Genomic DNA, 16,939 nt, shown 5'->3' on the forward strand with positions numbered 1-16,939 from the left:
TGTTCCAAAATTACACAGGATAATACTTTTGTAACTTTAAAATTATATGTATTTTGGCCGGGTGCGGTGGCTCATACCTGTAATCCCAGCACTTTGGGAGGTCGAGGCAGGTGGATCACTTGAAGTCAAGTGTTCAAGACCAGCCTGTCCAACACAGGAAACCCCATCTGTACTAAAATACAAAAATTAGCCGGGTGTGGTGGCACACGCCTGTGATCCCAGCTATTCAGGAGGCTGAGGCACAAGAATTGCTTGAACCCAGGAGGCAGAGGTTGCAGTGAGCCGAGATGGTGCCACCGCACTCCAGCCTGGGTGACAGAGTGAGACTCTGTCTCAAAAATAAAAAATCAAAAAATTACATGCATTTTGAGTTACCCCCACAAATGAATAGAATGATACCCGTACCCTGATATGCATCTATATTCGTAGTCACTCAATATCACATCTCAATGATGACGATTGTTGTGGTGGTTGAGGTTAAATTGTTTCCTTTGGTCTAAGACATGGGCTGACAAACTTTTTCCATAAAGGGCCAGATAGTAAATATTTTAGGCTTTGTGGGGTATCTATTTATGATTTATTTTACTCCTAGTATTATTTCATCTTTTATACAGGTTATTAAGGTTAGTATTGCTGCATAACAAATTACTCCAAAATTTAACCATTGATATTCAAGAAGTGTTCAGCTGCTAGGTTCTTATTCTGGGACTCTCATGATATTGAGGTCAAGATGTCAGCTGGACGCCAGGCGCCGTGGCTCACGCCTGTAATCCCAGCGTTTTGGGAGGCCAGGGTGAGTAGATCACCTGAGGTCAGGAGTTTGAGACCAGCCTGGCCAACATGGTGAAACCCCGTCTCTACTAAAAATACAAAAATTAGCCTGGTGTGGTGGCACGCACCTATAATCCCAGCTACTCAGGAGGCTGAGGCAGGAGAATTGTTTGAACCCAGGAGGCGGAGGTTGCAGTGAGCTGATATTGCACCACTGCACTCCAGCCTAGGTGACAGAGCGAGACTCTGTCTCAATCAATCAATCAATCAATAAAATATGTCAGCTAGGACAGCAATCATCTTAAAGTTGGACTGGGATGGAAATCCATGAGGGCTCACTAACAGGGATGGCAGTTATTGCTGGCTTTTGGATTACAACACAGCTGGAGCTGTCAATCAAAGAGCATATATATGGCCTTTTCAGCATGGTGGTTTCAGGGTAGGAAGAATTGTTACATGGCAGCTGCTTCTCCAAGAGTGAATATTCCAAAAATGCCAGGCAGATAACCTTGTGAGGTGTTTTGACCTAACCTCAAAAGTCACACAAAGTGATTTACACTGTATTATACTGATCAAAATAGTCGCAGGGCCTCCCAAATTCAAAAGGAAGAGTCAAAGTCCACATCTGTCAATGGGAAGAATGGAAAGGTCACATATCATATGTGGAATGGGACATAACAACTTTGGAAATGAAATCTCTTCCCCAGGTAAATAAATGGATGCAATATGCATATAGATATTCAATAGATCAATGTTGTTAATAGTAAAAGTACGGAACATTTCTAATGCTAATCAATGGGGAATTGATTAAATAAACTTTGGTAACTCTAAAGAGTAGAATATTATGCAACCATTAAAAGGTATAAGGTAGTCCTATGTAGACTGACATGGGAATGTTCTGAAGATATAGCTTTAAGTGAAAGAATCAAGTAGCAGAACAGTATATACAATTTCATTAAATACACAAATTTTATATGAAATAAGCATAGAAAAATTTAATAAAATATAGCATACAACCCCACCCTCTACATTATATATATGTTTGATTTTCTGTAATTTTTATAATTAACAACATAGTAAACATTTAGCTACATATATCAATAAATCTTAAAATTCTCATAACTTTTGATCCATTAATTCAAGTTCTTAGAATAAATCCAAGTAAAATAATCAAGGAAATGTACTAACATATAAATATTAAAACATGCATAATAGAGAAAAATTATGTGACTTTAATTCAATCCATTATAGTGAAAATCTGCGTATATAATACTTTGAAATAATCAATATTATGACAGATTTTTATCACAGCTTTATTGAGATATAATTCTCATGCCATATAATTTGCCTATTTAGGGTAATAATCCAATGGTTTTTTAGTACACTCACAGAGTTGTGCAACCATCATCACAATCAACCTTAGAACATTTTCATCACCTCAAAAAGAAATTTCATGCTCATTAGCAGTCACTACCATTTTCCCTTCAATTTCCCACCCCTAGCCCTATGCTACCACTAATTTGCCTTCTGTCTCTATGGATATACCAATTCTAAATGTTGCATATTAATGGACTAATACAATATGTAATAATTTGTGACTGGATTATTTCACTTGGCACAAGGTTTTCAAGGTTCATTCATGTTTTAGCATGTATCAGCACTTTGTTCCATTTTTTTGCCAAATAATATTCCATTGTATAGACATACCATATTTTATATATTGAGTGATAGGTATTTAAGATATTTCTACTTTCTAACTATAATGAATAATGCTGCCAGGAACATACACATTCAAGTTTTGTGTAGGCATATTGCTTCATTTGCCTTGGGGATATACTTAGGAGTGGAATTGTTGAGTCATAAGGTAATGCCATGTTTAACATTTTGAGGAACTGCCCAACTGTTTTCCACAGTAGTGTGCCATTTGATGTTCCCACCTATAGTATGTGATGTTTCCAATTTCTCTACATTTTTGCAAACACCTGTCATTATATTTCTTGTTTATTATATCCATCCTAGTGGGTATAAAGTGGTATCTCATTATGGCTTTGATTTGCATTTTCCTGATAGCTAATGATGTTGGGCACATTTTCATGTATTTATTGGCCATTTGTATATTTTCTTTGGAGAAATACCTATTCAGATCCTTTGCTCATTTTAAAATTGGGTTTTTAAAATTATTTAGTTGTAAGTATTCTCTATGTATTATAGATACAAGTCCCTTATCAGATACATTACTCGCAAAAATTTTTCCTATTCTGTTAGTTGTCTTCTCACTTTCCTGATGATGTCCTTTGAATCATAAAAATTGTGCATTTTGATGAAGTCTCATTTATCTATATTTCTTTTGTTTCTTGAGCTTTTGTTGTCATATCTAAAAAACCATTGCCTAATCCAAGGTCATAAAGAATTACACCTAAGTTTTCTTCTAAGAATTTGATAGTTTTAGCTCTTACAATTAGGACTTTAATCTATTTTGAATTGTTTTGTAGATGGTGTGAGAAAGAGGCCCAAATTCATTTTTTTTGCAGGTAGATATCCATTTGTCTCAGCACCATTTTAAAAAGACTATTCTTTCATAGTTGAATTTTCTTGGCACAACTGTAGGTATGAGGGTTTATTTCTGGACTCTCAATTATATTCCATTGATCTATATGTCCTTATGCCAGTACCACACTGCCTTGATAGAAATCTGGAAGTGTGAGACCTCCAATGTTTTCCTTCTTTTTAAATATTGTTTTGTATATTCTGGGTTTCCTGCATTTTCATGTGGATTTTGGGATCAGCTTACCAATTTCTGCAAAGAAGCCAGATAAGATTTTGATAGAGATTACATTGATTCTATGGATCAATTTTGGAAATACTAAGTCTTCCAATCTATGAATATAGAATGTTTTTCCATTTATTTAGGTATTCTTTTATTTCTTTCCACAATGTTTTTTTAGTTTTTGGTGTACAAGTCTTGGACCTTTTATTGAATTTATTTCTAAGTGTTTTATTATCTTTATGCTATTTTAAGTGGAATTGTTTTCTTACTTTCCTCTTTGAATAGTTCATTGCTAGCACATAAAATACAATTAATTTTTGTATATCAATCATATATTCAGCCACATCGCTGAACTCATTTGTTAGTTCTTACAGTTCTTTAGTGAATTATTTGGGATGTTCTATATACAAGATCACATCACCTGCAAATAGATACTTTTACTTCTTTCCTTTCAACCTGGATGCCTTTTATTTCATGTCTCTTGCCTACCCTGAAGATATCTGAATGTCAGAAAATAAAGCTCTTCATTTTCCCTCAAATATTTAACTAATTATACAAATATAGTTTCTATAATAGCCTATTTTTTACTACTGATCAGAAATGTTTCCCTATCACACACTAAAAACTTGTATACTTGGGTGTGTTAGTGGGCTTTCTTGTTTTATTTCTCTTACTGTGCTTATTTCAGTACTATATTGGTTACAATTGTAGCCTTATAAGTCATTCTGCTTCCTTGAAGTGTGAATTGCCCCACCAGGGATAAATGAAATAGCACGCCAGATAAGACAAGGTAGCTAGCACAGTGCTGCTAACATAAGTGGCATCTCTAGAGGGCAATATCACATACTTGTGGCTGTCCTTTGTGTCCCACCACACATAGTAGTGTCACTATCAATTGGGATGATGAACAGTTAATAAAGAATTATTTTTACTGTGTATTAAGTGCCCAATATGTAAGGATTAATTATTTTTATAAACCAAACACCCAAAGATAACCAGATTAAGCAGGTATACTAATACTATGTAACTAAATCTGTAATGATGGACATTTGTGCTGTTCTATTTTTTTTAATTATAAACTAAGCCAATGGAATCACTACTGTAGTTATAATACAAACAAAGAATAAGTTTTCAATGAATAATTGCTATGGGAATCTTTTTAACATAAATTTTTTGAGACAGGGTCTGGCTCTTTCACCGAGGCTGGAGTGCAATGGCACAGTCACAGCTCACTGCAGCCTCTACCTCCCGAGAGCAATCAATCAATTCTCCCACCTCAGCCTCCCAAGTAGCTGGGACTACCGGTGTGCGCCACCACACTGGGCTAAATTTTGTAATTTTTGCAGAAACAGGGTTTTGCCATGTTGCCCAGGCTGGTCTCAAACTCCTGGGCTCAAGCAATCCACCTACCTTGGCTTCCCAAAGTGCAAATTTTAAATATAAGACTATTTTAGCACTGTATTAATTATCTCTGTGGGTACATCAAAAAGCTAGAAAGATATCAAGTTAACAACCTAACATCACAACTAAAAGAGCTAGAGAACCAAGAGCAAACAAACCCTAAAGCTAGCAGAAGAGAAGAAATAGTCAAAATGATAGCTGAACTGAAGAAGATAGAGATATGAAAAACCCTTCAAAAAATCAATGAATCCAGGAGCTGGTTTTTGGAAAAAATAAAATAGATAGACTGCTAGCCACACTAATGAAGAGAAAAAATCAAATAAACACAATCAGAAATGACAGGGGGATATCACCACTGACCTCACAGAAATATAAAAACCATCAGATAATACTACAAACAGCTTTATGCACATAAACTGGAAAACCTAAAAGAAATGGATAAATTCCTGGACATATACAGCCTCCCAAGACTGAACCAGGAAGAAATTGAATCCCTGAATAGGCCAATAACAAGTTCTGAAATTGAGGCAATAATAAATAGCTTACTAACAACAACAACAACAAAAAAGCCCAGGACCAGACATATTCACAGCTGAATTTTACCAGAGGTACAAAGAACAGCTGGAATAGTTTCTATTGAAACTATTCCAAAAAAATTGAAAAGGAAAGACTCCTCCCTAATTCATATTAAGAGGCCAGCATCATCCTAATACCAAAACCTGGCAGAGATACAACAAAAAAAGAAAACTTCAGGCAAATATCCTTGAAGAACATTGATGCAAAAATCCTCTATAAAATACTGGCAAACCAAATCCAGCAGCACATCAAAAAGCTTATCCATCACGATCAAGTTGGCTTCATCCCCGAGATGCAAGGTTGGTTAAACATATGTAAATCAATAAATGTGATTAATCATATAAACAGCACTAAAGACAAAAACCACATGACTATCGCAATAGATGTAGAAAAGCCCTTTGATAAAATTCAATATCCCTTTATGTTAAAAACTCTCAATAAACTACATATTGAAGGAACATACCTCAAAATAATAACATCCATATATGACAAACCCACAGTCAATATCAGACTGAATGGAGGCATTCCCTTTGAAAATCAGCACAAGACAAGGATGCTCTCTCTCACCACTCCTATTCAACATAGTATTGGAAGTTCTGGCCAGGACAATCAGGCAAAAGAAAGAAATAAAGGGTATTCAAATAGGAAGAGAGGTAGTCAAATTATTTTTGTTTGCAGATGAAATTCTCCTATATCTAGAAAACGCCATTGTCTAAGCCCAAAAGCTTCTTAAGCTGATAAGCAACTTCAACAAAGTCTCAGGATATAAAATCAATGTGCAAATATCGCTAGCATTCCTATATACCAACAACAGGCAAGCTGAGAGCCGAATAATAAATGAACTTCCATTCACAATTGCTACAAAAAGAATAAAATTCCTAGGAATATAGCTAACAAGGGAAGTGAAGGACCTCTTCAAGGAGAACAACAAACCACTACTAAAAGAAATCAGAGAGGATTTCAGTGAGGACCCAAACAAATGGAAAACATTCCATTCTCATGGATAGGAAGAATCAGTATCATGAAAATGGCCATACTGCCCAAAGAAATGTATAGATTCAATGCTATTTCCATTAAACTACCATTGACATTCTTCACAGAATTGAAAAAAACTATTTTAAAACTCATATGGAACCAAAAAAGAGCCCAAATAGCCAAGACAATCCTAAGCAAATAGAACAAAATTGGAGGCATCACACTACCTGACTTCTAACTATACTACAAGGCTACAGTAAACAAAACAGCATGGTACTGGTACAAGAACAGTCACATAGACTAACGGAACATAATAGAGAACTCATAAATAAGACCACACACCTACAACTATCTGATCTTCAATAAATCTGACAAAAACTAGCAATGGGGAAAGGATTCCCTATTTAATAAATAGTGCTGGGAGAAATGGCTAGCCATATGCAGAGAATTGAAACTGGACCCCTTCCTTATACCATATACAAATATTAACTCAAGATGGATTAAAGACTTAAATGTAAAACCCAAAACTACAAAAACCCTATTAGAAAATCTAGGCAATACCATTCAGGACATAGGCACAGGCAATTGCAACAAAAGCAAAAATTGACAAATGAGATCTAATTAAACTAACGAGCTTCTGCACAGCAAACAAAACTCATCAGAGTGAACAGACAACCTACAGAATGGGATAAAATTTTTGCAATTTATCCATCTGACAAAGGTCTAATATCCAGAGTCTCCAAGAAGCTTAAACAAATTTACAAGAAAAAACAACCCATTAAAAAGCAGGCAAAGGACATGAACAGACACTTCTCAAAAGAAGACATACATGAGGCCAAAAAACATATGAAAAAAAGCCCAACATCACTGATCAAGAAATGCAAATCATAACCACAATGAGATACCAACTTAAGCCAGTCAGAATGGCTATTATTAAAAAGTCAAAAAACAACAGATGCTGGCGAGGCTGCAGAGAAAAAGAAACACTTTTACACTGTTGGTGGAAGTATAAATCAGCAACCACTGTGGAAGACTGTGGTGATTCCTCAAAGACCTAGAACCAGAAATACCATCTGACTGAGCAATCTCATTACTGGATATATACCCAAAGGAATATAAATCATTCTGTTATAAGGATACATGCACCCGTATGTTCATTGCAGCACTATTCACAATAGCAAAGATATGGAATCAACTGAAATGCCCATCAATGATAGACTACATAAATAAAATATGGTACATATACACCATGGAATACTATGCAGCCATAAAAAGGAACGAGATCATGTCTTTTGCAGGCACATGGATGGAGGTAGAAGCCATTATTCTCAGCAAACTAATGCAGGAACAGAAAACTGAACACTGTGTGTTCTCACTGGGAGCTGAATGATGAGAACACATGGACACATGTCAGGGAACAACACACACAGGGGCCTGCTGGGGTCAGGGAGGGAGATCATAAGGAAGAATAGCTAGTGGCTGCCAGGCTTAATACCTGAGTGATGGGATGATCTATACAGCAAACCACCATGGCACATGTTTATCTACGTAACAAACCTTCACATCCTGCACATGTGCCCCTGAGCTTAAAATAAAAGTTGAAGAAAGAAAATTATCGTTGTGGGTAACTATTAGAAGTGAAATTACTGGCACAAAAGATCAAATATTAATTTTTTTTTTTTGAGACGAAGTCTCACTCTGTCACCCAGGCTGGAGTGCAATGGTGTGATCTCAGCTCACTGCAACCTCTGCCTCTTGGGTTCAAGCAATTCTCCTGCCTCAGCCTACCGAGTAGCTGGGATTACAGGCGCCTGCCACCACGCCCAGCTAGTTTTGGTATTTTTAGTAGAGATGGAGTTTCACCATCCTGGTCAGGCTGGTCTTGAACTCCTGACCTCAGGTGATCCACCCGCCTCAGCCTCCCAAAGCGCTGGGATTACAGGTGTGAGCCACCGTGCCTGGCCGATATTTTTATTTTTAAATAATTTACTAAGTTGATCTTCAGAAAAATTTCACCAATATATTCAATAAGAGCAGGGGAGAGTGCATGTGTCCCCAATCCTTCAACAAATCTGTTAAAAATTTTCATGTAATCTAATCTATCAGCATTTGTCTCTGTTATATAGTCACACTGCATATCGATTGGTCAACGACAAGGGACAGCATAGAATACGATAGGCTATAGTATGTAGCCTAGGAGTGTAGTAGGCTATACCATATAGATTTGTATAACTACACTCTACGATGTTCGCACCACCACGAAGTTGCCTGATGCAATTCTCAGAATATATCCCCGTTATTAAGTGGCACGTGACTATATTTAAAGGCCTTCCACACCAAAAGCTTATGTGGAGATAAACGGAGACTACCCATAAGAGAACAAACAAGAGCTACTTATTCACAGCTTTTTTATAGCAAGGAAGTCAAGCCACCATCATTTGAGTCTGGCAGAGATTCAAAGGCAGGCAGGGGAGTGGGAAAGCTTTACAGTGGAAAACAAAAACACAAAGACTTCAAGTATGCTCTGATTGGATGTTGTTGACGTGAGGAAGCTAGAGGCAGGCCAGCTAGAGGCAAGCATCCTATGTGATTGAGTATGGGTTCATATTTGGGTTTTTCTTGTTTGTCATCAGGTTAAAAAAATTAAAAAGGCCAGAAAGGCTAGCAAATTGATTAAAGTCCTGAACATTTCTGCAGATGCTATACTTTGGCTTTTTGAGCTGCTTGCAGCAAAGGTTGTGGGTCACAGTTCAATTTTCCTATGTGGTCTGGTCATTGTCTCTGTATATTCAGTTTCTCACTTAAGATAAATTAATCGTTCTTTTATTTTGCTTCAAATACAACTTTATTTTTTATTCATTTGAAAATTTATGTTTGTACATGTCAGGAAAAAGGGACAATTTCATTTATTTTGGAAAATTTTTCTTAAGTTTTTTCTAAAGTGCAATATTCTATTCTTTATACAGTACTTAAGTTCACATTCATACGATTTTATCGGGTGGGTCTACGTTATTTCAGTGGAATTTAAGAGCAACATTATCAAGACTCCTCCTCTGGACCGCCCAACTCATTAAAAAAAAAAAAAAACTTTGTGATTTTCATTAAAATTCCTTCTTTGATTAATTTCTTAACAAGAAGAAAAGGACAAAAGGGCCCAGGGAGGTGAGAGGGTACCTGCTGGAGAGAGGTGGTGGGTGGCTGGAAGCGGCTGGCTAGGAGGCGGGGCGTGGGGCGGTGGAACTCCTGTTCTGCGGCATTCACGTGATCTGCCCGGGCGCAGATGTGGGCACCGGTCCGAGTGCCTGCCCTCTGTCCCCGCGGCTGGGTCTCGTCTGCTCCGGTTCCTGGGCTCCTAATTCTTGGTCCAGCTTCTTCCAGGTCAGTGTGCGGGCCTTCCACGCTGCCAGCGGAACACTGGAATGGCGGAAGGGGAACGAGTACGGTAGGGGGAAAGGCTGGGGGTGGGGTCGGGTCGAGTCGAGGGAAGCTGGCCCGAGTGTGGACAGAGATGGCGGTGGGAAAACGGCTAGGGGTGGCTGAGGGGGAGCACGTAGGCAGTGGGCAGAGGGTGAGGAAGGCGAGCACCCCCAAGTATCCATGCTCGCTTTCCAGGCACATCCTCTTCTCTGCCCTCCGTCCATGTTGGAGCCGGAGATGGTGGGCTGGGTACGCCCCAGTAGTGAGACAGTGGAAGTAAACCCCCTCTGCCGTTCCCGTGCGTAGAGAAAAACGTTGACCGCGAGGCTGGGGAGGAGAGTTGCCTCTGAGGAAGAAGGGCACAGAGACCCAAAATTAGTTCGGAAAGCATCCTGGTTTGGTGCCCGAGGCCTGGAAAGAAATGGCGGCTGGGGTGCGGGGGAGGTAGGGGAGGAAAACGTTGGATGAGAAGGGCCTGGACTCAGGAAAGGGAACCGCGTCCGTGTGAGCCCGCTGAGCGCGCAGACCCTGCCCCTGTCTCCTGTCTGTCTGCAGGTCTGCGCGTCTGTTGTTCCCAGCGCTCTGCGAAGCCTGAAAAGGAGGAGCAACCTGTCCAGAATCCCCGTAGGTCCGTGAAAGTACGGGGCTGCATGGACAGGGGCCCACAAGGGTTGAGAGTGTAGAGGGCCCGGCTAGGGCCGAATTGGGGCCCCTGCCCATTCCCCCACCCACATGAACACACACCTTACCAGGCTGAACCAGTGCACGGAAAGTGGCGGGGCCTGCCAGGTAATGGCTGGCTCACGTGTGTGGGAGGAGTGGCGGGCTACGTGGTGGGCAGAAGGCCCTCTTGGAGGACCGGCCAGCTTAGGGGAGCCCTCATCAGGGGTGAGATGCAAGTACTATCCAGACCTGCCTTCCACCCTATGCACTCAGTCTCCCATGTCTCCTCTTTGTTTCCTCTTTCCTCCACCCCCATCCCCCAGGACAGGAAAAGGAGGGGAAATCTCGACATGGAAAAACTCTACAATGAAAATGAAGGAATGGCTTCAAACCAAGGCAAGATGGAAAATGAAGAACAACCACAGGACGAGAGAAAGCCAGAAGTAGCTTGTACTCTGGAAGACAAGAAGTTAGAAAACGAGGGAAAGACAGAAAACAAGGGCAAAACAGGAGATGAGGAAATGTTAAAGGATAAAGGAAAGCCAGAGAGTGAGGGAAAGGCAAAAGAAGGAAAGTCAGAGAGGGAGGGAGAGTCAGAGATGGAGGGAGGATTAGAGAGAGAGGGAAAACCAGAGATAGAGGGAAAGCCAGAGAATGAAGGAGAGCCAGGGAGTGAAACAAGGGCTGCAGGAAAGCGCCCAGCTGAGGATGATGTACCCAGGAAAGCCAAAAGAAAAACTAATAAGGGGCTGGCTCATTACCTCAAGGAGTATAAAGAGGCCATACACGATATGAATTTCAGCAATGAGGACATGATAAGAGAATTTGACAATATGGCTAAGGTGCAGGATGAGAAGAGAAAAAGCAAACAGAAATTGGGGGCATTTTTGTGGATGCAAAGAAACTTACAGGACCCCTTCTACCCTAGAGGTCCAAGGGAATTCAGGGGTGGCTGCAGGGCCCCACGAAGGGACATTGAAGACATTCCTTATGTGTAGTGTCCCTGGCAGGCATTTACCAGGCCATGTGCTTTAACCTTATGGTAATACTTTACTTTAGGCATCCCTCCTGTTACTAGCAGCCTTTTGACCTGTCTGCAACACAGTGTTCTCATTAGCAAATGTTCATCTGTTACATGGAAAAAATGTTGATGGTGCATTGTAAAATTAAAAAACACAACTTGCAGAACCAAATATATGGCATCAGTACATTTTTGTAAAGCTACAAAGATACTTACCTAGTAATATAGTATAGAAAACAATTCTGAAAGCTGTGTCCACTAAAAGATTAACAGTGGTTATCTGTGGGTGATTTTTTCTGTTCTTTTTTGTTCATCTGTCGATTTTTCTCCTAAAAACAGATTTCTTTAGTCATAAAAATAATAAAAGATAAAATATTGGAAAACAGTGAATATTTGAATTTCATTCATTTGAATAAGCATTCAAATGAACTGCCCAGTGAACTTATAAAGACAGTGGATATACTTAAAATTCTTCTTGTCAGGACATAAAATGATAGGTAAAAGTTGCATTACCTCTGGGACTGGAAGCTGGAGGAGTCAACTCGATGGTTATTACAGCTCCATTGTTGTAAGGGACAGCCTTGACATCTGTGAAACTGGGATAAAATTAGCCTAGACATGTGGAGAAGATCAAATGAAGTATTGAGTGTGTGAGCTGTGTTAGGCTGGCTCCTACTCTCTCCCCTTGCACTAGCAGAACCAGTACCCAGTCAGGTGCTTGGGGAGGGCTGAAGGAGGGTCTCACCTGTGCCCAGAAATAAGTCCAGACAGCTGAGAGATGGGTGCCACTCTTCCTGGGTAATGCCATACTTGAAAGGTAGTGTGCCCCTTCTCATGGATCCTGCACCCTCCTAAGGCCCCAGCTGCTGCTGGTGGGCTGGAGACCATGATGGACTAAGCAACACTGTCCCAACAGAAAAGTGGAGAATTCCCTCTCTACCTGCAATAGAATTATCCTAACTCAGGTTGTTAGTACCCAATTGTCACTTGGGCCTTGATATTTTATAAAGTTTTTACAAAACACTGCTTTCCATGTTTTTTGTTGATTTGTGTATATTTTTGCATATAGCCGTTTCCACCAGATTTAGATAGTGGAGATTGAGCCAGGAGAAAAAGCTGAGTGACAAGATGCTGTGCTGTTCTCATTTGTTAATCTCTAGTCTGCTAACACTTTTTTCTTAGGAATTGTCTCCCAGGAAATTTCTGCTAAGCCCTGCTTTACTATTTCAACAGACCTATCTACCTATGTGATTTTTTCCCCCTGGCTCTTGAGTAGCTTTTTATTTCCTTGCAGTATTTTTTTAATAAACTTTTAGTATGGTTTTAGATCTACAGAATTATTACAAAGATAGTACAGAGTATCCCATATGCACTGTCCCGTATTATTAACATATTAGTATGGTGCATTTGTCACTGTTAACCAATATTGATACATTATTATTAACTAAAGTATGTACTTGATTTGGATTTCCCCTAATGTCCTTTTTCTGTTCCAGGATCCCATTCAGGTTACATTTAGTCGTCATGTCTCCATAGGCTCCACTTAGCTGTGAGAGTTTTTCAGACCTTGCCTGTTTTTGATGACCTTGACACTTTTGAGAAGTATTGGTCAGGTATTTTGTATAATGTCCCAAAACTTGGGTTTGCTTGTCTTGTGATTACACAGGCGTTATGTGTTTGGGAAGAAGACCAGAGGTAAAATACCATTCTCATATAAAGGGGACATACCATCAATATATTTACCACTGTTCTTATCCGTGGTAACCTGACTGAAGTAGTGTTTGTCAGGTTTCTCCAAGGTTAAGTTTTATTTTTCCCTTTCCATATTGTATTCTTTGGAATAAAGTCACTATTGGCAGCCCACACTTAAGGAGTAGGGCATTATTACCTCCTTGAAGGCAGAGTATTGACAAAAAATATTTGGAATCCTTCTGAAGAGGATATTTGACTCTTATTCCCCACTTATTTATATATTCAGTTTATTTGTGTCAATGTAGACTCATGACTATTTTATACTTTGGATTAACACAATACTACTTCACATGTTTTTGCTCAAAGTGTTCCAGCTTTGGTCATTGGGAGCTTTCAGTTGGCTCCTGTATTCATTTGACACGCTTCCATTGTTATGTTGTAGAGGGTTTTTTTTTTTTTTAGTATTTACTCACATTCTGGCACTACAAGATGCTATAGCTTTATCTTTCATATTGCCCAAGTCCTAGAATCAGCCATTTCTCCAAGTAGCCCTGGTATCTTATGTTGGAGAATGGTGTTAGAAAAACGATCGGAGTGCTAGACATACTCATTGCTGCTGAAATATAATTGCTTCTAGGCCTTCTCAGTTGACATAGCAAAAAGATATGTGTATATAATACCCATACATATATAAAGTATTTATGGAAATACAAATATTTCTGTATATAACCATCTGTATTTATATAAGGCTAAACATGAATTTATACTAGTGTCTCCAACTACAGTCTATTACTGCATGGATCATTCTAGCCTCCCCTTGCTTATTTGTAACCTTCTACTCCAACTGTGAGAAACCTGTCTCCTACCATCTGCCATCCATTTTACTAATTGTTTATTAATTATATAAATATATAGTGGCTTCAAAATTGTAAACTTGTGCCCCTGTGGAAAACAACTTTATCAACTGGAGTAGAGTGCTATGTACAGTTCCTTTTGCCTCTAGTCTTACAGACTCCACTCATTTCCAAATTTACCTATGTCAGTACCTTATTCCCCCATCCCTTTCAGTGAGGTTGTTTCATACATTTGTGATACATTAAAATTCTTTTGTCACATTCTGCATTTGGGGACTGCTATTGTAAATGGTACTTTTACATTTCAAGTTCTAATTGTTCATTGCTAGTATATAGGAAAGCAACTGACTTTTGTATCTTAATCTTGTATGCTGGGACTTTGCACCAGGCATTTGTCAGTTCTTTGGCAGCCATGTCAACTGCAGATAAGGACAGTTTATTTCTTGCTTTCCAATCTGTATATGTTTCATTTCCCTTAAAAAATTTTATTTTGTAGAATTGGTACATTTCATCTATATTAACAAATTTGTAGGCATAGAGTTGTTCATATTAACTTCTTAATGTCCATGGAATCAATAATGATAACTCCACCTTAATTTCTTTTTTTAAATTTTTTGTAGAGCTATGTTGCCCAGGCTGGTCTCAAACACCTGAGCCAAAGCGATCCTCCAGCCTCAGCCTTCCAAAGTGCTGAGATTAGAGGTATGAGCCACAACGCTTGGCCTCATTTCTGATATTGTTAATTTGTCTTCTTTCTTTTTTTTTTTTTTTTTTTTTTTTTTTGAGACGGAGTCTTGCTCTGTCGCCCAGGCTGGAGTGCAGTGGCGCAATCTCGGCTCACTGCAAGCTCCGCCTCCCGGGTTCACGCCATTCTCCTGCCTCAGCCTCTCCGAGTAGCTGGGACTACAGGCGCCCGCCACCACGCCCGGCTAATTTTTTGTATTTTTAGTAGAGACGGGGTTTCACTGTGGTCTCGATCTCCTGACCTCGTGATCCGCCCGCCTCGGCCTCCCAAAGTGCTGGGATTACAAGCGTGAGCCACCGCGCCCGGCCTGTCTTCTTTCTTTGTTCTTGGTTAGCTTGGCAAGTAATACGTCAATTTTATTTACGCTTTTAAAAGAACCAGCTTGTGGTTTCATTGATTTCCTCTGTTGTTTTCCTCTTTTCAGGTTCATTTATTTCTTCTCTAATTTTTATTATATCTTTTGTTTGCTCTAGGCTTAAATTACTCCTCTTTCTCTAGTTTCCTAATTTGAAAGCTTAGATTATTGATTGTAGATTTTTCCTTTCTCATATATGCGTTTAAGCTAGAAATTTTCCCCTAAGCACTGCTTTGGGGAATCCCACAAATTTGGTATGTTGTATTTTCATTTACATTTCTCTTGAGGATTCTTCTTTGAATTGTGTTATTTAGAAGTATGTTTAACTTCCAGGCCAGGCGCAGTGGCTCACGCCTGTAATCCCAGCACTTTGGGAGGCCGAGGCCGGCAGATCACGAGGTCAGGAGATCGAGACCATCCTGGCTAACACGGTGAAACCTCGTCTCTACTAAAAATATAAAAAATTAGCCAGGTGTGGTGGCGGGCGCGCCTGTAGTCCCAGCTACTCGGGAGGCTGAGGCAGGAGAATGGCATGAACCCGGGAGATGGAGCTTGCAGTGAGCTGAGATTGTGCCACTGCACTCCAGCCTGGGCGACAGAGCCAGACTCTGTCTCAAAAAAAAAAAAAAAGAAGTATGTTTAATTTCCAGATATTTGAGTTTTCCATCTACCTTTCTGTTACTGATTTCTAGTTTAATTTTATTGAGAGCATACTTGTGATTTCTATCATTTGCCATATCATATTTTTCCACAAATTTGATATGTTATATTTTCATTTAGTTCAAAATATTTTTTCAAAGTAATTAAATGTTTATTAATAACAACTAGGTACAGATGAACCTATACTGAATCATAGCTTCCCTGTGGATTTTTTTTTATGATTCTACAAAAAGAACATTTATATACTACAGCAAATTCTCCATTTCTCTCCTTTACACCTTTCTTGCACATTGTGGGTGCTTTTTCACTTCTCTAATTCTAAATTCTTAAAAAATTCGTTCTCTAATCTGCTCTCATGGTTTTAACTCATTCTATGTTTTCCTCCTCAGTATTAATAAACAGACTGGCAAATTATTTTGCTAAGTCACCCCCTTTCTCTATTACTGATCTGGTCCTGTTTTCCACCCATAACCATCGATTTTTCATTAGCCCAAAAGAACAAATCTGTCCAGAAAGGACCATCTTTGAAGAATGGGTAAGGGGAAGAAAATAAAGTAGCAAAGTAACAAGTCTCTTTAATGTTGGAGGGTAAGGTAAAAATTGGCAAAAATCCATACATTAACCATACCAGTCTGTTCAGGTTGCTATAATAAAATACCATAGTCTGGGTGGCTTATAAACAACAGCAATGTTTTTTTCCTCACAGTTCTGGAAGTCTGGAAGTCCAAGATCAGGTACCAGCATGGTTGGGTTCTTGTGAGGGTCCTCTTCCAAGTTGCAGACTGTGAGCTTCTTGCTGTGTCTTTTTTTTTTTTTTTTTTTTTTTTACTACTTTAAGTTCTGGGGTACATATGCAGAACGTGCAGGTTTGTTACATAGGTATACACGTTCCATGGTGGTTTGCCGCACCCATCAACCCGTTACTTATATTAGGTATTTCTCGTAATGCTATCCCTCCCTTACCCCCCTACCTCCTGACAGGCCCTGGTGTGTGATTCTCCCCTCCCTGTGTCCACGTGTTCTCATTGATCAACTCCCACTT

General features: G+C 39.3%; 1 protein-coding gene and 1 long non-coding RNA gene across 9 annotated transcripts in view; one reads left to right on the forward strand and one right to left on the reverse strand.

Annotated features, from left to right (window-relative positions):
• LOC134735951 (uncharacterized) overlaps positions 1–9,773 on the reverse strand; it is a 51,243-nt gene extending 41,470 nt beyond the window's left edge. The window contains exon 1 of the long non-coding RNA XR_010119555.1: positions 9,665–9,773. This is a non-coding gene — a long non-coding RNA (uncharacterized lncRNA). The remainder of the gene's footprint in view (positions 1–9,664) is intronic.
• On the forward strand, positions 492–11,974 carry TCEAL4 (transcription elongation factor A like 4). Of its 8 annotated transcripts, XM_055267024.2 has the most exons (5): positions 492–793; positions 1,359–1,478; positions 9,869–10,004; positions 10,463–10,545; positions 10,894–11,974. In XM_055267024.2, exons 1-5 carry the CDS (start codon positions 731–733, stop codon positions 11,566–11,568), a joined length of 1,077 nt encoding a protein of 358 aa, XP_055122999.1. In that variant the 5' UTR covers positions 492–730; the 3' UTR covers positions 11,569–11,974. The 8 variants fall into 8 exon arrangements, with proteins under 8 accessions (XP_055122999.1, XP_055123002.1, XP_055123003.1 ...); XM_055267027.2 differs by lacking the exons at positions 492–793; positions 1,359–1,478; positions 9,869–10,004 and adding an exon at positions 9,752–9,868 and having other exon boundaries at positions 10,463–10,696; XM_055267028.2 differs by lacking the exons at positions 492–793; positions 1,359–1,478; positions 9,869–10,004 and adding an exon at positions 9,752–9,868 and having other exon boundaries at positions 10,463–10,535.
• The last annotated feature ends 4,965 nt before the right edge of the window (positions 11,975–16,939 follow it).

This window comes from Symphalangus syndactylus, chromosome X (genome assembly GCF_028878055.3).
Source record: "Symphalangus syndactylus isolate Jambi chromosome X, NHGRI_mSymSyn1-v2.1_pri, whole genome shotgun sequence".
Taxonomy (NCBI): Eukaryota; Metazoa; Chordata; class Mammalia; order Primates; family Hylobatidae; genus Symphalangus; species Symphalangus syndactylus.

Coding starts and splice junctions, on each gene's coding strand:
- TCEAL4 (XM_055267024.2), top strand. CDS start 731: ATGTCAGCTGGACGCCAGGCGCCGTGGCTCACGCCTGTAATCCCAGCG. Junction 794..1,358: donor CAGCGTTTTGGGAGGCCAGG/GTGAGTAGATCA, acceptor AAATAGTCGCAG/GGCCTCCCAAATTCAAAAGG. Junction 10,546..10,893: donor ATCCCCGTAGGTCCGTGAAA/GTACGGGGCTGC, acceptor CCCATCCCCCAG/GACAGGAAAAGGAGGGGAAA.